At 42.5% G+C, this 27,100-nt stretch overlaps 2 protein-coding genes across 51 annotated transcripts in view; one reads left to right on the top strand and one right to left on the bottom strand.

Moving 5' to 3' along the window:
• LOC127045875 (5-beta-cholestane-3-alpha,7-alpha-diol 12-alpha-hydroxylase) overlaps positions 1-27,100 on the bottom strand; it is a 331,656-nt gene that overhangs the window by 166,463 nt on the left and 138,093 nt on the right. The gene's annotated exons all lie outside the window — the stretch shown is intronic.
• Positions 1-27,100, top strand: part of OBSCN (obscurin, cytoskeletal calmodulin and titin-interacting RhoGEF) — a 301,886-nt gene that overhangs the window by 155,861 nt on the left and 118,925 nt on the right. For 48 of the 50 annotated variants that reach the window (XM_050942340.1, XM_050942350.1, XM_050942329.1 and 45 more), the window contains 14 exons: positions 450-716; positions 2,037-2,303; positions 4,025-4,291; positions 5,733-5,999; positions 7,176-7,442; positions 8,396-8,668; positions 9,241-9,507; positions 12,932-13,198; positions 15,447-15,713; positions 16,112-16,381; positions 17,943-18,209; positions 20,085-20,351; positions 21,318-21,584; positions 22,256-22,528. In XM_050942340.1, the coding sequence (XP_050798297.1) occupies positions 450-716; positions 2,037-2,303; positions 4,025-4,291; positions 5,733-5,999; positions 7,176-7,442; positions 8,396-8,668; positions 9,241-9,507; positions 12,932-13,198; positions 15,447-15,713; positions 16,112-16,381; positions 17,943-18,209; positions 20,085-20,351; positions 21,318-21,584; positions 22,256-22,528 (3,753 nt within the window). The remainder of the gene's footprint in view (positions 1-449; positions 717-2,036; positions 2,304-4,024; positions 4,292-5,732; positions 6,000-7,175; positions 7,443-8,395; positions 8,669-9,240; positions 9,508-12,931; positions 13,199-15,446; positions 15,714-16,111; positions 16,382-17,942; positions 18,210-20,084; positions 20,352-21,317; positions 21,585-22,255; positions 22,529-27,100) is intronic. The other 2 variants (XM_050942335.1, XM_050942334.1) reach the window with 2 other exon arrangements.

Raw genomic sequence — 27,100 nt, forward strand, 5'->3', positions numbered from 1 at the left:
GGTCCAACAATGGCTCTTAGCCAAGATGGTCAGGGATGCAACCCCATATTCTGAGTGTCTCTAGCCTCTGATAGCCAGAAGCTGTGAGTGGACAACAGGGGATGGATCCACTCGATGGTCTCCTTTTCTGTTCATTCGCTCTTAAGCACCGACATTGGCCACTGTTGAAAGACAGTATGGCCGTTCTTATGTTATGTAAGTCCGGAGTAAATTTATTGAGGCCAGTGACATTTCACAAGTGTAAAAACAGCCTAAAAAATAAAAGAATTCAGACATACATTTCAATTGGGATATAATATCACTTTTCACTTCTCTGCTGTTTCTCCTCCATTCTTCTCAAGCTCTGTCCTCCTTCATTCTTTTCTGATTTCCCCTCCACCTTCTGTTTTTCAACTACAGCAGCTAATTGTCATCAGTCTGTAACGCACTGTATATATTGCATCCTTCAGCTCTGCCTCCATCTTTCAAAGAAGAAATGTGCAGTGAGGAAGCCACAGAAGGTGGAACAGCCACTCTGCACTGTGAGCTGACCAAGGTCGCTGCCCCAGTGGAGTGGAAGAAGGGGCACAAAGTGCTCAAACCGAATGACAAGTACACAATGAGACAGGAAGGTTGCCTTGTGGAGCTGGTGGTCCATGGTTTAGACCTGAAGGATGCTGGAGATTACACCTGTGTGTGTGGAGACCAGAAGACCACAGCTGCCTTAACAGTGCATGGTAAAAAGGAAAAGAAACTAATTTCTGAAGTATTTTTAATACAAGTTTTGCTTATGGAAAAAATGTCACGGGATGCAAAGCTTGCTATTAAGGCTCATACTCATACAATAATACTCCAGCAGACAACAAATATAAGGCTGAGGTACTCTATTTAAAATAGCTGTCCATAATACCGCTTTAGAGTCTTCATGCATTTTATACTTAGAAGATGTCTTAAGAGAAGAGATTAAAAGTTTCCTAAAATGAAAGAAGGATGTGACTCATCATCCTTTTTAAATCTGAAAGTTACATGTTTTTATCTCTGTACATTATCTGGGCATCCTGTATAGGTGCCTTTTGCAATTTCCCTGTGTCCCCTTCTGCTATTATAGGAATAATGCTTCTTACTATTGGTATATGAGAGGTGTGGTTTTATGCACATTTTTGGCTGAATCCTGCATCCTTTGCTAGCTACCTTGAGATTCAATAAGAAGACTAGTGTGAGCAAAGCCTTTGACCGATATTTGTTCCTTTCTGGTGTGCTGTATTTTGTACTTCAGCCCTGGGATGGATGTTTGTGACTCAGGTTCTATTCTGTTTACTTTGAATTGGCCCTTGGTGTACTATAGTAATTTTTATTATGGACACTCTTTTGTCATGGATCATGTTTGCAATTTAGGAGATATTAAACAGATCTAGAGCAATTCATTGTACGAGTGCATTGCGCAAACCCAAAAACGCAGCCCAGGTGAACTGAATTGTTCATTGAGCTTCACAAACTCTTTGGCAAAACTGGGCCAAGTTTCGGACAAGCTTGCATCAGTTTGGGGCCAAGAATATAATTAAATCAGCAAAGGGAGCAGAAAAGCATAGCCCAAATGGCATAACAGAGTGGTCATGCAGCAAAAGAGAATTGCAAAACAGAATCCTATGCGGGCCCCAAGATGGGCCGTGTAACTCTAATTTCATCCCTTAAAACCTTCCTTTAGGAAAAATATTGAAATGCTTACTCTTTATTGCAAATGTTCAGATCAACTCTTCAGCCCCAAGAACTTTTGTACTTACTTTTGTAGCAATAAAAGCCTCCTGCCACCTGTAGGTCCTAGTTCATGTTAAGAATGAGCAAAATACATAACAAGAGCTGCCTCCAGAAATAGGTAACTTCTGGTTCTGAAAATGTGCACATGACCTGTTTGGGATCTACTACTGTAGATTCCCGAAGCTTTGACACACTAAAATAGTTCATTGTTGAGGGTTACAGAGTTCAAACTCTTTCTACACTACCTGTCCCCCGAGAAAGCCCGGTTGCTTTATGATGCACGTTATGTTTTTATTTCATAGCCCTACCAGCACTTTTTAAACATGAGCTTCGGGATGAGGAGGCAGAAGAAGGTGGCACTGTCACACTGCAGTGTGAGCTTTCCAAACCCAGTGCTCCAGTAGAATGGAGGAAAGGCTCTACAACTCTCTACCCTGGACTGAAATATGAGCTGAAGCGACAAGGGCCCATTGCTGAGCTGATCATTCATGACTTAAAACTGGAAGATACAGGAAAATATACCTGTGACTCTGGGGATCAACAGACAACAGCTGCAGTGACCATACATGGTAGGCAGAATATTGCAACGCTGGCCACATAAATGTGCTATGAAATAACGGCTTTTTAATTTTGCCTTAGTTGCTTTGCTGCTGATCCTCTATTCCAGTGTAACTTCTGCTGTGCTCTTGGTGTATTCCACTGAAATCTGAATGGAGTGTTCTCCACATCTGGCACATGTGTCAGTCCTGAGGGAATGGGGGTTGCCTAGTGTATCTGAAATGTTGAAGCAGCACCACTAGCAGCAGCAAAGCAGTTAAACAATATGGTGATGTAAAGGTACTGATGCCCCCAAGCCATCTGAGTGGAGTGAAGTTGATAGCAAATGAGAATTTGGTGAGCTCTTCTATAACGGCATTATAGCTACTGCTGTTTGTGTGGGTGACCCCATATTAAAACTGTTTCTCACACTGAATGCGCCAAGTGGATTTTTGTAACCCAAGCTGAAGTCCGTGGAGTTTCACTAGTAATTAATTTGGTCCAACTTCAGATGTCATCTGAATCTATAGAGCAGTGAATGACCACTACTAGTGAAATGGGTAAAAGTGCTATGTTTATGGGTTTGTGAAAAGTGAAAGCTTTTTTTTTTTTTTTTTACTTTTCCTTCAAATTACTTTGTGCAAATGAAAGGCAGTTTATGTAGCAGAACTGGCTGACTTTCCATCATGAGAAGCTGTTTTTTTATGGCGACAGGAAAATTTATTCACAAAAATTGTTGGCCTTTTCAGCTCAAAAAGATTTTGCCCAGAAGGGAAAAGCTGTGTCTGGTGAAAGAAACTTTGCTGTCAATCAAATGTTGACTATAGTTACTGTATAACTTAAGTGCCGATGAGAGAAAACACAAAGATGAGTTATTTGTTGCTGAATTCCCTTTTCTTTTGCGAGCTATTCTTTTTTTTTTTTCCCCCTCTTCATTAATAATAAGTGGTAGTGCAGGCGGGTAGAGTTGTAGGAAACAGATATTTATTACATGTTCTGAGTGGTCAGTGCTGCACGCTGACGGTAGAGGGTTGCTCGACTTGCCTGCCTAAGCCCCTGGTGTCATACTAAACTAGGTCCTTTCTGAAAGCTGAAACTCTTTCTCCAATTCCATTCATATTACATTCATTTCCCATTGTACTAACCACTGTGACATTTTGAAACTTAACGTTGCCTTTTATGCATGGCTGAGGATTTATCTATTACTAATATTATTTATTTATATTACTGTAGCCCTGGTCACACACCAGGACCCCACTGTGCTTTGTGCTGTACAAATGCAGAACAAAAAGAAAGTCTCTATCCCAAGCTGTTTACCGTCTAAAGGAGAAGATTCTCTAAGCAAAACACAAGAGGCTGTTGTAAATCTGAAAAGCTGATAGGAGGGAAAGAGACCACACAGGAAGACAAATTCGCTTTCAGATACTGTGTTCTTCAAATGCAGCCTCTTCTGTTCTTGTAGAGATGCTTCCATAGAAAAATTTGATTAGATGAGATCAGACTTGTTCATTTTGTGGACTACTTTGTGAAACAGATCTACCCATGAACAAACTTTGCTCCTAACGCCACAATCTTCCCCCACCCCACCACCATTTCTTGGTTCAAAAATGGTTCATGCAATGGGCTGTCAAGAAGTGGTCCATAGACCCGTGTTAGAGAAACCCTGATTTAGCTTGTTCTTGATGGACCCTGGCAGATATCTTCTTATGGGGACTAACATGCACTTAAAATATTTACCTCTCAATTTTTGCAGCCCTGCCCATTGTATTTAAGCAGCCCCTTCAGAATCAGGAGGCTGAAGAAGGAGGTACAGCCACATTACAATGTGAGCTGTCAAAACCAAACGTTCCAGTGGAATGGAGGAGAAGAGGCCTGGGGCTGCAGCCTAGCAATAAGTATGAAATGAAACAGAGGAAATGCATTGTAGAGCTCTTAGTACATAATCTCCAACTAGAAGATACAGGAGAATACAGCTGTGGTATTGGGGAACAGGAAACAAAGGCTTCTTTATATGTGAAAGGTAGGTGATGAGATTCCCTCCCTGACTTCACTCCTGAAACAACCGATTTGCTTCAGCACAAAAAAGGAACATGATTGAATTATATAATTTTGGGGTATAATGATTTTCTTCCTTCCATCTTATTAATATTTTTTTTAAATAAAGTTGCCTTGCATCATTGTCCTGAAGGAAACAGTGATATGGAAGAGGAGATGGTACTTTATTTTAAGAGATCGTATTTGTTTGTAGGATCTGGGATGGGGTCAGGCCAGATAGCTACAGGAGAGTGCTCCTATTGGGTTCTGGGAAGGTGGGCGGGTACAAGCCCGCCCACAGCTAACAGACCCTTCTGCAGTACAGGAGAGTGCTGGAAGGCAGATATATTAACCCCAGGATAAACAGATCACTTTTACCTTGGTAGCTGAACAGGGGTTACTCTAGGTTAATTAGGACATCAGGGGCAATAAGGGCCTGCCAGAACTTGTTAAAAGCCTCCCTTCCAGCCAGATAGGGGCAAGCGATAGGAGCTGAGGGAGAAGGGCAAGCTACTGGAAAGCTGGGCTGTGCAGACACTAACAAGCATTAGGAGAGAAGCCATGCAGGTACAGAGGCTAAGGGCGGGAGAATCTCTGCCTAACGGGGCAGATGGCCGTTCTGGGCCCCGGAGGTCTGAGGGAAGAGACCCTGCCAGAGGGGAGAGACTGAACCGGGTGTCTGATCTGTTGCCACCACGACTGGAGGGGGCTACCAGAGACTGAGATGCTCCTGTCCTTCCCCATCATCTGAGAGGCTGGGAGGGACCCTGCTCCAACAGGGTGTGGACAGTAAACCCAGGGACATGGGGAAAATTCTGAGGGAAAAGAGGAATACCCCAGTCTGCCGCTAAGCGGAAGTGCAGGACCCACCGAAGCAGAGAGGAAGCTTTGTCACAGAGCATCAGAGTGTTGGCTTGTAACATGAGTAAATTTCCCATACATTTGGGAGGAGTTTGAGAGGGAAGTTCTGCAATGATTCAACACACTGTTACTGGACATTTGTCTTGATGCACCACTGATGTCCTCTCCAATAATAAACAAAATCAAAGTTCTCCATCTAGTAACTGGAATGAGGACAACATGGGACTTTCCCAGGGTCTGGCCCTAGGAAGATTCATTTCTGAATGCTGACATATCTCTGGGATCGGTTCAAAGTTAATTTTGCTCAGAGAACTCAACCAGGGGAAGGTGTAAAGTCGAAGAGTACTTGAAGGAACTTCAGAATTGCAGACAGCCTCTTTAGAATATAATGGAATCAGTTACCATTGTCATGTACAAGCTGACAGTATCCATTCTATGATACATTCTATGATAGTGACTTTGGGCGTACCTTTCGCACAACGTCAGTGTCTGGTTATGTTAACAGGTATTTGATCTGGGGTTGAATAAAAGCCCCTGTTTGTTTGTTTTTTCCTCTTTCTTTTTAGCCCTCCCAGTTCTTTTCAAAAGGAAGCTCAAGGACAAGGAAGTGGAAGAAGGAACTCCAGTAAAACTCCAGTGTGAGCTGACAAAGCCCACGGCTTCTGTGCAGTGGAGGAAAGGCACCATGGACCTCTATCCATGTGCCAAATACGAAATGAAATTAGAGGGTCTCGTAGCTGAACTCGTGATCCATAACACGGAACCAGCAGACGCATCTGATTACACCTGTGATACTGGAGATCAACAGAGCACAGCCAGCCTCAGAGTGAATGGTTAGCATTGCCCCAAATGGGGCGCAGTTTAAAAACATGGATCAGTGACATATTAGAGAAATTACTCTGAATTTTTTTGTGAATACATCAAATTTGAAATAAGTTGAATGAGAGAAAAGCAGATACAAAACCACGAATCGGAATGCACAAAAGTGGATTATGGAGGGACATTTTTAGAATGCCTGTTAGGGTGCATAATTCACTGCATACAAGTAGGCTGACCAGATGTCCCATTTTTAAAGGGACAGTCCCAGTTTTGGGGACTTTTTCTTATATAGGCATCTCTTACCGCCCACCCCCGTCCCGTTTTTTCACAGTTGCTATCTGGTCACTCTACATATAAGTGACCTCTTTGTGTCCCTCAAGTATTAACAGTTGTAAGAAAATTCACACTGTATGAGGACTCCATGATTTTAACAAATGATAATTCTTACAGATCTGGTGGTTTGGGTTATTTTCTAGTCCGGTGCAGCAATAGAATCATTATGCATAAACAAGTTATAGAAGCACTTTGATTAGCTATTGATTTTCATCTTTAATAAATTGCAGTGAAAATCATGAACACTACGAGCATTTAAACAAAACAAAAATAGAGTGGCTGGCTAGTCACAAAATTAACTAGCCTCCCAACAGTTCAGTGACTGTTGTCCAAGTAGCTGGATGGAATTTGTTCTAGTACAATAGTGCTACATCTTCTGCAAGGGATTATTGTTGAGAGTCTAAGGATTTTGGAAAGACAGTGGTGTGTTTAAGGCCTGATTCTCCTCTTCTCAAGTTGGTGTAAATCAGGAGTAACTCCGTTAAAGTCAATGGAATTACACTGGTGTTAGTAAGAAGAGTATACTCTGTATTTAGAATGAATGCTAATAGTGCATCCTGACCCCTAATGCTATCTTCTACATCACAAGAAGGCTCATAATAGAGCTCCTTCTGATAAAGAAACCCTGAACTTTGTGTGAGATAAAAGCTTTAGGGAAATTGCACTGAGCTTGCCTTTCTTTATGTACTGGGAACACGAGTGGTTCATTTACCTCTGACATTATTAAATGCATATTTGTTCTGCAGCATGAGGCCCCAGGCAGCCAGGCTCCTTGTGTTGGATTGTATCTGGGTTCGTCTTTCTACATGCAGATCCATAGCTAATGGATTGTCTATTGACTGTTCTTGACTCCACAGCTATTAAACCTCTGTTCAAGCAACAGCTAAAGAATGAGGAAATGGAAGAGGGAGGAATGGTCAAGTTATGCTGTGAGGTCACAATAGCTAACGCTATAGTGGAGTGGAGGAAAGATGGCAGGGTGCTTCAGTCAAGTTCCAAGTATGGAATCAGACAAGATGGTACCATTCATGAGTTATGTATTCAACACCTGGAGCCTAAAGATACCGGCAAGTATTCCTGCATTGCTGGGGATGAGACGACCTCTGCAGTGCTGACTGTGAAAGGTAAGAGCCTTTTACTGTGGGGTTACTTTTCAGAACAAGAAGGTGAGATTTCACAAATCAGAATAGTTACTGCCTATAATACAGTTTTTCATCTTTAAAATATGACTGAAAGAGTTGTCACAAAGATCTTCAGGTCTCATACTAATTGAGTATGGCAGGTGTGAAGTTACTGAAGTGTCGCTATGGGAGACAGAGTTTTCTTGTGGGTTCATCCAAGACCATTGAACGAACTCCCACCATATCTAAAAACTACCTCCCACCTCACTGCTTTCCATGCCAAGTTCAAGTCAAGCTTCTTTGACATTGCTTTCAATAATTAAACACTTAGTTTGGAGAAGAGGAGACTGAGAGGGGACATGATAACAGTTTTCAAGTACATAAAAGGTTGTTAGAAGGAGGAGGGAGAACACTTGTTCTTATCCTTGGAGAATAGGGCAAGAAGCAATGGGCTTAAATTGCAGCAAGGGCAGTTTAGGCTGGACATTAGGAAAACTTCCTAACTGTCAGAGTGGTTAAGCACTGGAATAAATTGCCTAGGGAAGTTGTGGAATCTCCATCACTGAAGATTTTTAAGAGCAGGTTGGACAAACACCTGTCAAGGATGGTCTAGATAATACTTAGTCCTGCCTTGAGAGCAGAGGACTGGACTAGATGACCTCTCGAGGTCCCTTCCAGTTCTATCATTCTATAATAGCACATGGTGCGCTATTTTAAAAGACACACACACACAATTTTATCCTTGGAGAGATGAAGAGAGAGAGAACTACATGTGAAAGATGTTAGCCATGTCATTTAATGCACCTAGAAAGTGCTCAGATACCAATGTGATGAATATGTTATAAGAACCCACATAAAACAGAACAATTTTCTAGAATTGTGATGATCTGCTCTTGTGTTTTTGGTCCATGTGCGGCCATTTATTCTTTCACTAATGGACATTGCAACATTTGTAGAGCCTGATGTGACCATAGTCAGTGGCCTGAAGAACGTGGTGGTGTTTGAAGAGGAAGATGCTATATTTCAGTGCCAGGTTTCTCATGATAATGCAAGGGATGTGGAGTGGAAGCTACAGGATGTCACTCTGCAGAGCAATGAAATGAATGAGATCTCTGTTGAAAAAGGCAAGATTCACACACTTAGACTGAGGAAAGTCACCCAGCAGGATACCGGCACCATCACTTTCAGAGTGGGGCCCTATGTGTCCACAGCAGAGCTTACAGTAAAAGGTAACAAGATCCATGGCCTGGGTGAGAATCTGGTGTGAGTGGAGTGCAACTTCTCAAGGTGTCATTCATATACCATAACGGAACTACTGTTATCAAATGAGATTACCAAGGATGATTAGGATCAGGATTTTGATGGAACCTTATTCTCTTCATTTCTTAGTGCCATTCTCTCCCTGAATGCCCCTTCATAGCTGCAAAGAACTTTGCACTTGTAAAATCAAACCGTATTCCCTTCCTGTACTTATTAACCATGACACTGAGCCAGCCAAAATACTGATTAATGCTTCATTACAATATGATATTTTAAGAGATGCTGTCAAGTAGCTTAGGTCGAAAATGCAGGCTTTTGCTTCAGAAATAATCTTACAAAACCTTCATAGAAGTTAAAACACTTTTTAGTATTTAAACATTCCATTGCATCATTTGCACACCAGTTATTATGGGGACATAGCATTGTAAGAGGCTCAGAGCTGAGTGGTTGACAACGTACTGTCAAAGGCATAATCTTGAAAACTAGACTAGAGTAATTACAAGCTCCTGCAATTCCATCCTCCATATATTTGTAATTTCAGTACCGCTTCCAGTCTTTAAGGAGACTCTAAAGAACACAGAATTGGAGGAGGATGCTACAGCTGCCCTGGAGTGCGAGGTCTCTCAGCCCAATGTATCAGTAGAGTGGAGGAAGGGCTCCCAGGTGATTTCTCCAAGCTCCAAATATGAAATCAGGCAAGAGGGGACAATCCATACATTAAAGATTTATAATTTAAAACCAGAAGATTCGGGCAAATACACTTGTGATAACAAAAATCAGCAAACTACAGCCACTTTAACTGTCAAAGGTAGGTATTTGAAATGATATATTTGTTCAAATTAACAAGCACAATCCTACTCCTATCAGATGCACTGGGCCAGATCTTCAACTGATCCTTTGAATTCAGGGGAGCTATTCTGATTTACACCTGCTGAGATTCTAGTCCCCTGGTTTTAGTAGTTACGTTAAATGCTTTTTGTGTATAGTCCAAGATACTGATTTATTTCCATTGGATGTTGTATATGACATTGGTAATGGCCCCAAAATGAATGCTCTCTGTGAACATTACTAAACAGTTATGGAAATTTGTTATTGTGTATGTACATCCGCTTTCATATCTTATTTGGTTACTACCATAACTTTTAAAGTGAGGGACTAGCAGGTACTGGATACAGAGCTAGTTTGACTCTGAGTAAATGTTTGCAAACTACTCCAGTACATCTCTGTCAATGAATTTCATTCTTGGGTTGAGAGGCCCCCTTGTAGTCCAGTTCTGGGCCTCAACTCTGTTCACAAATTCATAGATTTTAAGGCCCGATGAGACCATCTAGCCTGACTTCTTGTATAACACTAGCCATAGAATTTCACCGTCATGCTCTGTTAAGCCCAGTGATTCTTCTGTCACCTCAGTCCTGACATTCAGAGTTCTCTATTGCATTGGCCTTAGTCAACATACACCGAAAAAAGGATCCTGCAAGGTAAGATAATGGTGCTGATGCTGCTCTCTCTTATACCAGTGTAAATGAAGAGCTCCACTGAAGTCAATAGAATTACACAGATGTAAAAAATGATATGATCACCAGGGCTGCCCAGAGGATTCAGGGGGTCTGGGGCAAAGCAATTTCGGGGGCCCTTCCATAAAAAAAGTTGCAATGCTATATTCTTGTGGGGGGCCCTGTGAGGCTGGGGCAAATTTCCCCACTTGCCCCCCCTCTGGTGGCCCTGATAATCACGGTTAATAGCTTTAGCTAAACACTGGAAGTCAATGGGAGATGCCAGAGATCAACACTAGTGAAAGTCAGACCTGAGGTGTCTAAAGTGGACACCAAAACATTGAGACACCCCAGACTAGTGAATTCTTTTGAAGTAACTGACCTAAATGGCTTATCTGTGCTCACATAGTAAAACACTGATAGACTAAAGTGAGAAACCAGATAATCTGATTCTCATCCACCTGTCTATGCCACTAAACTACAGTGCCACAAAGGCCAATCATCTAAACTCTTAATGGTTCCCCTTCTTAAAATAGAAATAATATTTCAGTGGGAAATTTTCCATATCCAGATTGCAATATTATTATTATTATTTTGGGCCAAGAATGAGTATCACATACCATTTTACTCAAATGTATGATATGGAATCCTAGAACTGTAGTGTTGGAAGGGAGCTCAAGTGGCCATCCAGACCAGCTCCCTGCACTAAAGCAGGGTCAAGTATACCTAGACCATCCCTGACAAGTGTTGGTCTAACCTGTTCTTAAATATATCCAGTGATGGAGATTCCATAACCTCCTTTGGAAGCATATTCCAGTGCTTAACTATCTGTATAGTTAGGGTAGGTCTACACAGCTGTTAAATGCCTGTGGCTGGCCCTGGTCAGCTGACTCGGGCTTGTGGGACTTGGGCTGCAGGGCTGTAAAATTGCTGTGTAGACATTCAAGCGAGGGCTGGAACCCAAGCTCTAGGACCCCAGCAATGGGGGAGGGTCCCAGAGTCCAGGCTCCAGTGAGCATATCATTTTTACATCTGTGTAATTCTACTGACTTCAGTCGAGTTCTTGATTTCCACTGGTGTAAGAGAGAGCAGCAGCACCTCCATTGTCTTAGTGTCACCCACACATTTTATAACCATACTCTCCACTTCATTATCCATGTCATTAATGAAAATATTGAATAGTACCAGACCCAGGACTGATCCCTTTGGGAGCTCACTAGATACGTCCTCCCAGTTTGACAGCAAACCATTGATAACTACTTTTTGAGTATAGTCTTCCAACCAGTTGTGCATCCACTTTATAGTACTTTCATCTGGACCATATTTCCCTAGTTTGCTTATGAGAATGCTATCTAAGACTATATCAAAAGCCTTACTAAAATCAAGATATATCATGCCTATAGCTTCCCCCCATTCGCTTCGCCAGTAATCCTTTCAAAGAAGGAAATTAGGTTGGTTTGGCGTGATTTGTTCTTGACAAATCCATGTTGGTTGTGACTTATTACTCTACTATTATCTTCTAGGTGCTTACAATTTGATTGTTTAATAATTTGTTCCAGTATCTTTCCAAGTATCAAAATTAGGCTGGCTTGTCTCTAGTTGATTGTGTATTCTTTGTTCCCCTTTTTTTAAAGATAGGTACTATGTTCGCCTTTTCCAGTCCTCTGGGAGCTCATCTGTCCTCCAGGAGTTCGGCCAGAGGTTCCCAAATTGTGGGGTGTGTCCCACTAGTGGGGTGTGGAGGAATGTTTGGGGGAGGCATGGTTGGGGCCTGGACCAGCCCCCATGGGGAGCACCATCCAGCTCCTCTTCCAGCCCTGGCTGCTGGCCCCATGCCCGGGACTCCAACTGCTGGCTGAGGCCTTGGTCCCAGCTCTTTAACCTGTTCTTTCCCTATTTTGACTTTTGTGTTTCTTCCCCATTATTGTTAATGTTATTTGTGTTAAGTATCGGGGCACAATTAACTTTTTCAATAGAGACTGAAGCAAAAAAGGCATTCAATGCCTCAGCCTTTTTGGTGTCATCCATTATTAGCTCTCTTTCCCCGCTAAGTAATGGACCTATAACTTTTCTTCTTGTCTGCCTTGCCTCTAATGTATTTATAGAATCTCTTCTTATTGCCTTTGTGTCCCTTGGTAGGTGTAATTCATTTTGTGCCGTAGTCTTCCTGATTTTATCCTTACATACTTGTGCTGTACTTTTGTATTCATCCTTTGCAATTTGTCCATGCTTCCACTTTTTGCAGGATTCCTTTATGATTTCAGGTTTCAGAGTAGTAACTGTATTAGTCTGTATCAGCAAAAAGAACTAGGTACCTTAGAGACTAACAAATTTATTTGGGCATAAGCTTTCATTGGCTTCATCCGATGAAGTGAGTTTTAGCCCATGATTTCAAGTCATTACAGAACTTCTGATACATCCATATTGGCTTCTTGTTGTTGTTCCTATTTTTTCTTCTTATCGGGATAGTTTGCTATTGTGCCTGTATTATTTTACCTTTAATATTAGATATGCTACGACAAAGAATCAGTCACAAAGTTCAAAAGAAATGAAATGTTTCCAATGTCATATGGAAATTTTCCCAGTTAAAAGTGTTCACCAGTTTTGCCCGACTGTAATGTTGGCTCCACATTCCAAGTGTTCTGTGTGATACCAAGCAAATCCAAATGCAGTTGTACTGTGAGTGGGTGTACCGAATGGCATGATACTTGACCCTATTTTTTTCTCTATGGAACCCAGCCATTCCAGCACTTTTTGAACAAAAACTCCAGAACCAAGAAGCTGAGGAGGGCTCTACTGTCACCCTACACGCTGAACTCTCCAAACCCAATGCCCCAGTGAAATGGAGAAAGGGTTCAGTCCTGCTCCAAGCTAGTGCCAAGTATGAGATGAGACAGAAGGGGTCTACTGTGGAACTCCTAATTCATGACTTGCAGCTGAAAGACTTTGGAGACTACACTTGTGATTCTGGTGATGAGCAGACTACAGCATCCTTGTTGGTGAAAGGTGACAGAAACATTATTTCTCCTTTCAGAGTGGTAGTGTATTAGTCTGTATCAGCAAAAACAACGAGAAATCCTTGTGGCACCTTAGAGACTAACCAATTTATTTGGGCATGAGTTTTCGTGGGCTAGAACTCCTTGTTGTTTTTGCTATTATTTCTCCTTGTAGCTATTTCTAGTTTAGTTTAAATGTAGCAGTCATATTACTGGGATGGAAGACCAATGAATTATGAATCATGTTAACCAAGGAATGCTGCTACTTGTCCAGTGATCATGTGGTCACCAAAAGCTTTGGTGGTGTAATAAGATTGACAGTGATTGAGATAAAGCCACCAGACAGTCTTACGGATCTAGCTAGACACTAATCCAAGTGGTGCTTGATCTGCAAGGAGGCTACATCCCTTTGGGATTTTCCTGAATGATGGATAAGGGTAAATGTGTCAGTGCTCCACATGATACTAGGCTCAGGGACACTGGGCCAGTGAGCCCAGTCCCCCTGAGCTGAAAGCTGTTAAGTGTCATGTGTTTCTCATGACCAGGGTTCTCAAACTGGGAGTTGGGACCCCTCAGGGGGTCATGAGGTTATTACATGGTGGGTCGCAAACTGTCAGCCTCCACCCCAAACCCCGCTTTACATCCAGAATTTATAATGGTGTTAAATATATAAACAAGTGGTTTTAATGTATAAGGGGGGTCACACTCAGAGGGTTGCTATGTGAAAGGGGTCACCAGTACAAAAGTCTGAGAACTCCTGCTCATGATACTTTCACTTGCAGACCCCACTCCACACCATGAGCTAGCCTACCTGCCTGCAGTCCAGGGGCAGCTCTATCTTTTTTGCCGCCCCAAGCACGGCAGTCAGGCTGCCTTCGGTGGTGCGCTTGGGGGCGGTCCGTGGTCACACAGATTCAGCGGCATTTCTGTGGGTGATCTGCCAGTCCCATGGTGTCGACGTACCCGCTGCCGAATTTCCGCCAAAACCATGGGACTGGCGGACCTCCCGCAGGCATGCCGTCGATGGCCACCTGACTGCTGCCCTCACAGTGACTGGCAGGCCGCCCCCATGGCTTGCCGCCCCAGGCACGTGCTTGCTGCACTGGTGCCTAGTACAATCCAGCTGGTTTCCTGTGCATCCAGTTGTGCCGCAGGCAAAGAGACGGCATTCTGGGGCTGTTGTGTCACTTGATCTTCAAACGGCTTGTCTGTTTACACAGCCCCACCAACTCTTCTCTGGTCCTCTGCTGGCTTCATGGAGCAGCAGCACAAAAAGTGAGAGAAGTCCACTCTCCTGTCCCCATAGGCAACCCCCAAACACAGCTGCCCCAAAACCTCACCCCAGCCACTACCCAGCAGCCTCTCAGAGGCAGTCATCTCGCCTCAGATCCACCGCAGGCACTTCCAGAACCCACGCTCCTCCTTACAGGCATCCATCATCCTACCCTACTAGCTCTCCATACACACTCAGAACCATATTTCCCGCTCATGCAAATCTCCACTTCCATTATGGAGCCACTAGGGCATAATAACAGGCTGAACCAAAACTCGGGAGCTGAGCCCCCAAACTTTGTGCTGTTCCAAACCAAACCCCAAAAGTCCATCTCTAAATCATACAGATGTACCCCTATCTGTGCTCCAAATCAATACAAATCATTCTAGTTCTCCTTTCTTCATGGAGTCTGATTTTCAAAACTGGGCAGATTAAAGGAAGATGCCCATTTCCTCATTTGTGCATTCAAATAAAAAAAAAAACAACCCAAATCCCTAGTTGAGGCATCTGAGTTCCACCTTGAGCACCCAAATGGAGAATTAGGGGTCAAACTTCAGTGCTTGGGTTTTAAAATGGGCTCCTGCTACTGGGCACTGTGAGATGCTGCTAAGGTCATCGCTGATTTCAGCTGGAGTTGTTGGGATTTAGCACCTCTGAAAATCAAGCACTCTACATTTGTTCCCCATGTGGGGTTTTTAAAAACGTATTTTGCAACCTGAGCTAAAGGAGTATTTTACAGGGTGCCGTGATTCCATGTAAACTCCACTTAGTTTCAAGAGACTGCTGCTAATGGTGATGGGAAATGAATTAGAACGTTGTGCCTGTGTGTGTGTAATTCTGGTGAGGAAAAGGGTCAAAATGTTCACAACTGTATATGAAAAATAGAAGACCAGCTGTAAAAGCAGGGGAAAATTCATATCAGAAAGTCAGGAAAAGACAGTCACTAATGAAATGTAAATGTGTTTCCCTGTTTATCTTGGTTTAGCTTTGCCAGTGCTTTTTATACAACCACTCCAGAGCCAGCAAGCAGAAGAAGGTGGCACCATCACTCTGACCTGTGAGCTTTCTAAACCCAATGCCCCTGTGCAATGGAAGAAAGCGGGGAAAGTTCTGCAACCAAGTGACAAGTACAAGATGAATCGAGCTGGTCCTGTGACTGAGCTGACAATCCATAACCTGAATGAAGCTGATGCTGGGGAATACACCTGTGAAACAGGAGACCAAAAAACCACAGCAACTGTATATGTGAAAGGTAGGACTTGAACTTTCTTTTGATAAATACCCTTGGAAGTATCTCAACTGTGTTTAAAATCATGATCCTGGCACCATGACAAAATAGAGTTCTACAGCAGCGTAGTGGGAAATCTCACTATACAGGATCCTGTGCCCAGTAGAATAAAGAGGCATTTGGCCAGTGATTTCAGTGGGTTCAGCGCCTTTAGGGATTCTAGGGCTTCATGTTAATATTACTTATCTACAATGTGTAATCTTCCTGTTAGAAATATTTGTATATTGTATGTCTAATATTGTTTTAAGTGCCCAGAATCCTTTGGGCATGAGTTGCCTTACGAATAATAATAAAGTCTAAAAATGGGGTACAATGCTTGAAAATGGATTTAAAACAGTTGTGACTTTTTTTTTTAATCAAAGAACCAGCAGCAAGAATAGTGGAGGTGCTAAAAGATGTCACCTTAAATGAAGGAGAAGATGCTGTGTTCAAGTGCCAGGTGTCTCGGGAGAAAGCTCGGGACGTGCACTGGTGCCTGGGTGGTGTGCCGCTCCAGCCGAATGAAATGAATGAGATAACTGTTCAAGGGAAGCTTCACACTTTGACCCTGAGGAGGGTGACCCTAGAAGACTCTGGTTCTGTCAGTATCAGAGTGGGACAACAGATCTCAGAGGCGCAGTTAACAGTCCAAGGTAAGTAATCAACCCCTTTGAGATACCTATTGCTTCAGCTCTATAAGAGGTTTGGGGTTTTTTAATTCTGTGAACAGTCACCATCAGAACCAATTACTTTTCTATAAACCTCCCACTTACGATGGCATTGGCTACTACTTGCTCTCTCTTTTACAAGCTATACAAAGCCATTCATGCAATTGTACAAAATAAAAAACAATCTTAAGGGTTGGTCAGCACTAAGTGCCACCGTATTTGTTTTTCTTTTATCTTGTTTCACAGTGCAGCTATAGGAGGCAGTTCTGATTTCAGCAATACCAGTTTTACAGAAGCAGATCCATTCTTCTTTGTGTTTTTTCCTCTAAGTCTTCTATTTCATAGAGTTTGATTGTGATGTCACAACACGTTGGTGTAAAATCATGCTAGGTCATCAGAATAAGAGCCATTGTATGGTCTCCTTCCGTTCACTCCTCTCTCTCCTCTACACCCAAATCCATGCTGCATGAGAAAAAACACGAGAAAATGTACCATAGGGAATAATCTTTAATTGGAAGGGAGAGGGATTTTTATCATATTTCATGGGTTCACAAACTTTTCCGTAGCACGGACCACATCCAGACTGACATATTGTGTTGTTGAAACCTCCTCTCCAGTTCACAATAGTATAACATTACTGCGGCAACTAGAGCAAGTGCTTACATGGTAAATCAATATTAGGAAAGTTATTTAATTTAAATTTTTAGCTTTTCTTGCAATCCAACAGGTGGCAAAAAGTAGAAGAGTTAGAATCATAGATATGTAGATTTTAAGGCCAGAAGGGCCATTAGATCATCTGGTCTGACCTCCTGTATAACACAGGCCAGAGAATTCCACCCAGTTACTCCTATATTGAGCCTAATAACTTGTGTGGAACTAAAGCATACCTTCCAGAAAGGTGAGTCTTGATCTGAAGACTCCAAGAGATGGAGAATCTACCACTGCTCTTGGCAATTTATTTCAATGGTTAATCACTCTCACTGTTAAATTTGTGCCTTATGCCCAATTTGAATTTGTCTGGTTTTAACTTCCAGCTATTCATTCATGTTAAGCCTTTCTTGCATACATTAAAGAGCATTTTAGCACCAGGTATTGTCTCATGGTGAAAGTATTTGTACACTCAAATCAAGTCAACTCTTGATTTTCTTTTTGATAAGCTAAGGAGATTGAGCTCTTGAAGTCTTTCATTGAAAGGTGGGTTTTTTCCAGTCCTTGAATCATTTTTGGGATTCTTCTCTGCACCCTCTCCAGTTTTTCAACATTATTTTTAAAACAGAGACACTGGAACTGGACACAGTCTTCCAGTATCGGTTGCACCAATCCCTAAATCCTTTTCAGAGTCACTGCTTTCCAGGATACAGATCCCTGTTCTGTAGGTATGACCTTACATTTAGCTGTTTTAAAATGTGACCCTGTGTGTGAAAACAGGAAATCTGAGAATTAAATCTTGAGTGGCTGTGCATTTCTTATAATAACCTGTATTAAAGAGTTTCCTATACATGCTTGATTGTATGTGTGCAAAATGCTTTTATTCCCCTTTCTACAGTTGCTGCAGCCATATTTGTAAAGTTGCTTGAGAATCAGGAACTGCAAGAGAGTGACTCTGCAATACTACAGTGTGAACTATCAAAGCCTAACATCCCAGTGGAATGGAAGAAAGCTTCGTCTGTGATCAAGTCCAGTACGAAGTTTGAAATCAAGAAGGAAGGGAATGTACATACTCTGATCATCCATAATTTAAAACCTGAGGACTCAGGGGAGTATAGCTGTAATACTGTTGACAGGAAGACCACTGCCAGACTGGATGTTAAAGGTGAGATGGTGTCTCCAGAATGCCATGCTCTGAAGTCATTCATAAAATGCTATTTTTTTATGTCTACAGGTGTTTGTGCTCTGGGATCGCTCCTATTGCATTCAAGGATTTCATTTTGGGGGCGGGGGTGAAAAACAATCTTGTCTTTAGTAATTGAGATATGCGGTTTCTGAAAAATGGAATTTTTCCATAGGAAAATTTGCTGAAATTTTTGGTTTTCTGTTGGGGAAAATCTAAACTAAATATTTCATTTCAGGTTGGGTCACCATTAAACTGTATCTGCCTAATGTGCTGTTGTGCCTCATGGGAGTTGTAGTTTGGGTGCATCGTGTTCCTATTCTCCCCTATGGGCTGGGCTTCCTAGCTGGACTACATCTCCCATGATCTCTCCTCTAATTTAGCCATGTAGTGCGTGATAAGTCACAAGACCCCAGTTAATCATGGGACCTGTAGTCAAGCTGGGGGGGAGGGATACCTCAGTGGTTTGAGTGTTGGCCTGCTAAACCCAGGTTTGTGAGGTCAATCCTTGAGGGGGCCACTTAGGGATCTGGGGCAAAATCAATACCTACTCCCGCTAGTGAAGACAGAGCATTGGACTCAATGACCCCTTTTTGGGGGGAGGGATAGCTCAGTGGTTTGAGCATTGGCCTGCTAAACCCAAGGTTGTAAATTCAATCCCTGAGGGGGCCATTTAGGGATCTGGGTCAAAAATCTGTCTGGGGATTAATCCTGCTTTGAGCAGGGGGTTGGACTAGATGACCTCTTGAGGTCCCTTCCAACCTTGATATTCTACAATATTCAAGAGAACAAGCCAATAATGAAGGCACCACATAGCATGGCACCTTAGACAGGTGAAGTTTGATGCTGACATGACCTGAAACAAAGCATGGTGATTTGGGAATGTCAAAACATTTCATTTTTGAAAGTGTCAAAATGAACATTTTTATATTTCCAAATCAGGTTTTTTTTCAGAATTTTCTGTTGCACACAAGTCCCTGTTTTGATTTTGCACTTCAATTCTGGATGAAAACAAATGTTGGAATATCAGAATTTGCCACTGGGCAGAAATTCTGATCTTGGCTCAGCTCTAGTAGTTCTTCATCTACAGTGGTAGAGATTATTGAATGTATGTGCAATCAGCAATCTTACCTTAAAAATGGACTACATTTAGAATCGCAGCATTACTCTTTAAAAATTAGCCTCTTGTAAATACTGTAAATGAAAAGATGGTTTGTTGAACAATGTTAGTCTTCTTTTTTAAAAAAGTGGTTAAAGCTATCTTGTGTTTCAGATAAATAGAGCTCCAGTCCAAAATGCCCCTCGGGTCTTATTTTGATTATTACCCCAAATGTGACTGACAAAACGTTGCAAATCAAATTTAGCTAGTAGAGATTTGACAAATAGAGATGGGTCAAAACTGGAGCGACTTGTTCAGACCTCGCTACCCAGACTTTGGAGGTTCAGATAAATTGAATCTGGATTTGAATCAGACATTCTTCTGATTTTTACAGAACTGAAACATGACCAATATTATGTAAAACCAACCCCCCCGCCCCTTGCCCGTTGGAATCCCTTCATCGTTTGTAATGATTTATGAAGACATAGGTATTAAGTTATCCCCCAGTACAAACTACTTTACAAAAGTTAATTGCCAACTAGCAACAAATAGTTGCTCTACCAGAGAACTATCATCGATTCCGACATGATTATGGGCCAGGTTCTATCCTTGCTGGCATTCCTAAACCCTGACTGGGAGTAAATGCTGGCAGAATTTGGCCTATTATCTTCAGGAATTCCATTATTGTTCAGGCTGTTATCAGTTCATTTTTTCACAAAACAACCTCCTCTCTTGTTTGGCTTAATTCACGCTGTCAGCCCTACCTGTGCTTTTCAAACGTTGGCTCCAAAATGAGGAAGTCGAGGAAGGGTGTACGGCCGCACTGCGCTGCGAGCTGACAAAACCGCGTGCTCCAGTTGAATGGAGGAAAGGAGATGTGGTGCTGCAGTCAAGTGACAAGTATGAGCTCAGGCAAGAGGAGACTTTTGTTGAGCTGTTTATTTATGATGTGGAACTTCAGGATGCTGGGGAGTACACATGTGATTCAGGAGATCAACAAACCACTGCGGCACTGCTAGTAAAAGGTAGGAAAAGGCTTGATTTGTGGTAAATAGCCATAAAGGACCTGGCTGTCCTCCAAAATTGGTAAAATGGAAGTTTTACTGATGAATTATCTTTAATGTTTATCAGCCAGTGAATCTCGTTTTAATGTAACAATGATACAGTGTATCACTACACACTTATTTGTACCTGGTGGACCAAACTTTTTAAAAAAACACTTCTATTCTTGTACTTGCATTTTCAATCTCACAACCAGATGCTGGAACAAAATTGCAGATGCTGTTGACTATAGCTTTTATGAAATTGAGATTTGCTGACCGTTACTACATGACATTTTCTGAGATAAGAGATTTCCTTGTACTTAGAGTGGGGGAATACTGCTGCATATGACATACTGCTGTATGTTAATAGTTAGCAAATATTGACTTGGAAATGGCAACCAGTATGCCTAATTGTACCTGTATAACCCATGCTTATGTGGTGTCACGTTCTGTTTCCCTCTAGTGGCTAAGCCGTTAGAGGTTTATGAGTTTGCTACTGGCTTTAAGCTGACAGCTCCAGAAGTGCTGGATATCTGTTACTGACAGGGGCGTTGCATTACTCATGCAATTCAGATAGTTAGATGTCCAAATATTATCATTTGCACCTGCATCTTTGTGCTTATAGCTGATTGTAGGCACAGAACTGTGGGTGTGAAAATAGCAGCCAAATAGAGGCCCCTTAAAAAACCATAATTCATAGCAGCCCTGTACTGAGCTGCAATGATCTACTGTTATTGTTTTGTCAGTGGCCAGTCTTTATGGGACTTTGGCCGTACTGCAACTTGAAGGACTATAGTGGGATAGCATTTCCGGGTTTCCAGCTCTCTGAACCACAACAACTACCCAGAGAGAGGTTACCAGAAGGGGAATTGTGATGAATGGAGTGCAGTAAGCCTCAGTAATTCACACCTGAGCATTCTTACTACAGTGGTTGCTTCTCCACTGCAGTACTACCTGTGCATTTTAAAGAAGAGCTGCATAACGTAGAGGCAGAAGAACGAGGAACAGCTGTCCTACAGTGTGAGATCTCCAAACCTGATGCTCCGGTGGAGTGGAGGAAAGGAGCGCTGGTACTTCAGCCCAGTGACAAGTATGAGATGCGTCAGAATGGCACCATTGTGGAGTTAATTATTCATGACTTGGAGGTTGAGGACTGCGGACCCTACACCTGTAGCACTGGGTATGAGATGACCACAGGCTCTGTGTATGTGCAAGGTAAGAATAAATCATTTCAGTTTACCTCGCATTTCTGGTTGAATTCAAACAGGTGGTTCTTCACTCAACAGGCCAGATTTAGTCCTAGTGTAAGTAGGTGCAACTCCACCGGTTTCTGGCTTGATTTCAATGATGTTGCACACTTTTATACCAAGCATGAATATGGACCAATATTTACAATATAATGCAGCTCAAAGACAATGACCATACTGTCTGTAAAATGGTATAACAACACCTGCTTAAATAACTATTTGCTTAGAGAGACTGTATGAAGATATTGGATACCATGTTGTTAATTATTATTATAGTTATTTTATAGCATTGTAAGTATACACAATACTTAAATCACAGGGAAGATTCCTGGCATAAAGAGTTTGCAGTATAAGTGCAGACGACACCATACAGGACACCAAATCATGAATGAATCATGAAATTCTTAGACTGTCCTCATGTTGAAATAGTATGTCCGAACAAACCCACTATGTTTGTCGGCAAGTGCATTGTTTATCTGAATGAGCGTGACAAGTTTATTTATGCAGGACAATTTGAATACAGTTCACAGAATCTGTGAATCTAAGAACTGAACTTTAGATCAGTTCTGTGGAAGGAACGTGAATATGTTTGTCCTTTGTTTTCCCTTGGTGTACCCATTTTCTTGCTCTGTTATACAGAAGAGAAAGCAGAGATAGTTTGTGGTTTAAAGAACACGGATGTCTTTGCGGGTGAGTCAGCCACCTTCACCTGCGAGCTCTCACGCCCGGGGGTGCAGAACATACAGTGGTGGCTCGATGGATCTCCTCTTCAGAACAGCGCTGTCAATGAAATCTCTGTGCGAGATGGAAAAATCCACATTTTGACCCTAAAGAACCTGGGGTCTGATGATTCGGGGATTGTGACTTTCAGAGCTGGGTCCCTCATATCTTCAGCTAAATTATTAATCAAAGGTATTTTTTTTAGAAAGGTGCAGATGTCCATCCCCCAAATTTCTCTCTATACTAGTGCTCCTGCCTTCTGGTTAACCGTATGAAATTCCTCCAAAATACTGTTGTGTTATTAGTATTCTGCCAGTGGCGTAATATTTTCATAACTACTGGACTCTAGGATAGAGCCCAGGCTTGCAACATTTACTCATGCAAGTTGTCCATATTCAAGCACGTAGACCTGTTGGTTTCAACAGACCTACTTTTGTGAATAAGGATGACTCAAGTGAGTAAGAGTTGTAGGATCAGACCTGTGGCTTTTACCAGGTAGTGGAGTCAGGATTTGTTCAAATTCTGGAAACAGATGGTGAGAATTTAGTCTTACCATTGTGGTACTTGGGTGTTGTGTCCTCCCCAGGACTATACAAGAATGATATTACCATAAATGCCACCCACTTGCATCAATGGATGGGAGAATTTGATGGGATCAGCGATGAAAGGGAGACAGCCCCAGCAGCAAGGGAGGGAGACACTCGCCAATAGACAATAGATAGCTCCCCACCCTTCCGTGAGGCTCTGGCACCCATTGGCCAGCCAGGAGAGAGGAGTGCTGATTGGCCAGCATTCCCCAGCCTCCATTATTTAATCTGCTGTGGGGGCCATGTGGAGCATCTTTCGGCTTCGTTCCAGCAGCCCACCCTACCCGCTCAAACTTGGAATGGGAACCTAGCCTGACAGATGCCGTGGGTCTAACCGATCACTTGTTTAGGGGCTCAGGAAGGAATTTTTCTCCCATAGGACAACTGGTGTAGGACCAGAGAGTTTTTTGCCTTCCTTGCAGCATGTTCAAGCCACAGTGGATGAAGCCGGAACCTTCAATACCCAGCTGAAATACTGGAGTGGTAGTGTTTATTCATCGCAATTTGCGATTGGTTTCCAGTGTGGTTAAAAGAATAAAATGAACAGTTCCCAGAGGTAAAAGACCTGGGATTTCAGAGATGGGCCTTGGGCTCATGTGATAGGGAGAGACCTTGCTGCCCTTGCAAGCTGAGGTCCCCACCCTGCTTTACCCCATCGAGGAGGGGAGGATGCTAGGACTCAATGAGCTGAGTCCTGAGGGGCAGGCTGAGGAGCGCATACTGCACATTATGGGTTATATGGTAGAAAGCCCTGTAACCCCTGCACTGGATCCAATTAAACGCCTGGTATAGGAGAGTGTGGGGGATGGACGGCTTAATTCCATGCATGTATCTGTCCTCATTTTGCCACTGTCCACATCAAAACCATCACCCTGCTACTGCTCCACAAGACACGCAGATGCAAATATTGGGCCTGATTCATCATTATGTGGCTGGAGTGTTGACACAGCATAACTCCATCAAAATCGATGCCAGCAAGCTCTTGGGCATGGGACTGCAGAACAAGTCGTGGTGCCAGGATGGAGCGCAGTGGAATAACACAGGCATAAAACTGCAGTAACACAATGGTGACTTGGGCCCATTAATTTGTTACCGATGTACTGCTGGTTAATACTGTATTGAGAATATTTTGTTGCTGTTGAATTGATGCTGTTTTAGATTTGGTAAAGGTAGCCATGAACTGAAAACAAAGCTGAGCTCCAGACTTTATAGTAAAGAAATCCCCTGCACAGATACATCGTTTAGAGAGCTCGGGAAAAGCTGCGACTTTGCTTTTGTACTGAGACAAAAATAATTTTTTCTTTCTTGTATTATTGGGAGGGAATCACATACCAGGAGGCGTAGAAGTTTAGCTACTCTTTCCATTAAAATCCTCCTCCTTTTTGGGTAGCTGTGTCCTTTAACTGAAACAGGAGTAGTCAGAGTTACGTAACTGCAATCTGAAACTGGCATCAGTTTTCTGTTACACCATCAACTCCTCAGCCCTAAGCAGCAGCAAGAATGGCCTCAGGACCTGCCATCACATTTCTCATGAGGGGAGCTGTGCCATTAAAAGCCATAATACAGCCCTTAGGGAACAGAACTGAGCCTTGCAGGAGGAATTCAGTAGACATCTCTCAGCTGCCTTTGCATGCCAAAGTGTGCATATAATTTCCATTAACATCAGTGAAATGAACACATTGTTGAGAGGAGCATTTTCTCACCGGTCCAGTTTAACTGATTTTAGCTAGGCTGCAATGAGTTCTGCTTCTTAAGATAAGGGCTACTTCTGGTCGAGACTTTCAATGGCTACTAGTTCTTTAACCTAATTGATTATATAGCTTCACACCTACAAAGTCCTTTGTAGCATAGCTGTGCTTCCAGGGAAAAGGGCTTTGCTGAGAGGCTGCTGTTTCAATTGCCATTCCGATTTTTGGTCAAATATGTACACTAAATATTGCCTGCAAATATGCCGATGGAGGGGGAATACAAAGTAACATCTAGGAGGATGCCCCTTGCCTGCTTTTGAAGCTTGCAAAATCTTTGGTTTGGTTTTGTTTTCTTTACTGTATTGTATTACGCCTATAACCATAGCAGCTATCTTCAACAGTGGGTTTTTAAAAGAAAGTAAAGACAGTGAAAATTCAAAAGCAGTGGCACTGGTATCCCTTTTCTCAGCAGGAACCATCAGCTACCAGGACCATTTTTTGGGTTCCTTACAAGATTTCAATAAGCCGGGGGTACTAATGGTAGCATCGAGTTATCTACAGTAGAACCTCAGAGTTACGAACACCTCGGAAATGGAGGTTGTCCGTAATACTGAAATGTTCGTAACTCAGAACAAATCGTTATGGTTGTTCTTTCAAGTTTACTACTGAACATTAACTTCATATAGCTTTGAAACTTTACAATACAGAAGAAAAATGCTGGTTTTGATCATCTTAATTTAAATGAAACAAGCACAGAAACAGTTTCTTTACCTTGTCAAATCTTTTTTTAAAAACTTTATCTTTAATTATTTAGTAGTTTACATTTAACACAGTATTATACTGTATTTGCCTTTTTTTTTTTTTTTTTTTTGGTCTCTGCTGCTGCCTGATTGCGTACTTCCAGTTCCAAATGAGGTGTGTGGTTGACCGGTCAGTTCGTAGCTCTGGTGTTCATAACTCTGAGGTTCTTCTGTAGTTACATGATTGACTTTACAAATCAACTAGTTAGATAGCTATATGCAATCATTGGTGCCTGTAATTGTCTGTTTTAAACACAGACAGACACAAGATTAGTCAAAAACTGGGCACTTATCTTCTATGGAGTGCCCTCCCTGTGATATTTTGGAAGGTCTAGAATAGGATTGCCCACCTGTAGTGCCATGCTTGCCTTACTGCCTGTGGGTTTCTGACAGGCTTTATGACCAGTGGTAAGCTGGAATGCCTAATGTAATTGTACATTTCATTTCAAGTAACTTTCATGGTTTGTTCACATAGAGAAAGTCTCCTATGAACTTTCAGACAGGCCTAAGTATCACTGGTGCAGTTTTCCTTTGGGCATCTAAAGTATCATAGTAAAGGCACCATCATATCACAGCTTGTTGGAAGCTATAAGTTCGTCATTGGAAAATTCCTGGCCAGATTTAATCAGATGAACTTATAGTCACACTGGGGTTCATTTTTAGCACAGACCTACCTCATTTTTAACACAAACTTACCAGTTTAATTGGAGTCACCCAGCTAAACCCCAGCCAATCTTTCCGAATATGTTCTCTCTGACATTTCTGTTTTTGTTTAAGTCACTCAACCATCTTCTCAAGGCAGCTCACCCATCCCACTTCACTATCTCTGCCCCTGACAGATTCTGAGAAGCCCTGACATACTCGAGAGTGAGCCACATCCAGTGCTCCCCAATGGAACGAGGGCTACTGTGATATGTGGTGTTGTGGGGAGGAAATGATGGAGATGGAGAGAATCCTACCGGATGCTCTCCAAAGAAAAATAGCCTTCAAAAATCTTAGTATAAGTCTTAGTTATTTAGGCTAAACCAGCGGTTCTCAAACTATGGGGCAAATGTGTCAAGAGAGGTGTGAGCTGTGTGATTTTATTAAAGAGCTCTGTGAGCCCCGGGTGGCTGGAGCTCATGCAGAAGGGCCATGCACACGCGGGAGGCCGGAATAAATAGGACAGCTGGAACTCCAGAGCTGATAGCTGGAGCCACGCCACTTGGGCTTTCCCTCCACTCAATCCCTCACCTGGGGTGGCAGCAGCAATGCAGAAGTAAGAGTGGCAATGGGACATTAAGTCTGCAGTGAAGTGATGCTGACAAATATCACTATCCACACTGCCACCCTTACTTCTGCACAGTGCTGCCTTCAGAGCTGGGCACCAGGCCAGCAGCTGCTATTCTCCGCCCTACCTCCAGAGCTGGGTGGCAGTATATATATATGTGTGTGGTGGGGGGAGGTAGCACGTAAACGACTTCAAACACAAAGAAGGGGGGCCTGATCAAATAAGTTTGAGAACCATTGGTCTAAACTATCTGATGGTACAGCTATCCTAATGTACCTGGTTTGCTTCCACCCTGCTTGATGCTGACACAAGCAAACACTAAATCTGCTAACTTGTAGCGCATCTGAGCAGCCTTATGCTTGTAATTTCATTTCCTTTGCTTCCCATTCCACGCTGGCTCTGTGCTTGACAAAATCTAA

This window comes from Gopherus flavomarginatus, chromosome 2 (assembly GCF_025201925.1).
Source record: "Gopherus flavomarginatus isolate rGopFla2 chromosome 2, rGopFla2.mat.asm, whole genome shotgun sequence".
Lineage (NCBI taxonomy): Eukaryota > Metazoa > Chordata > Testudines > Testudinidae > Gopherus > Gopherus flavomarginatus.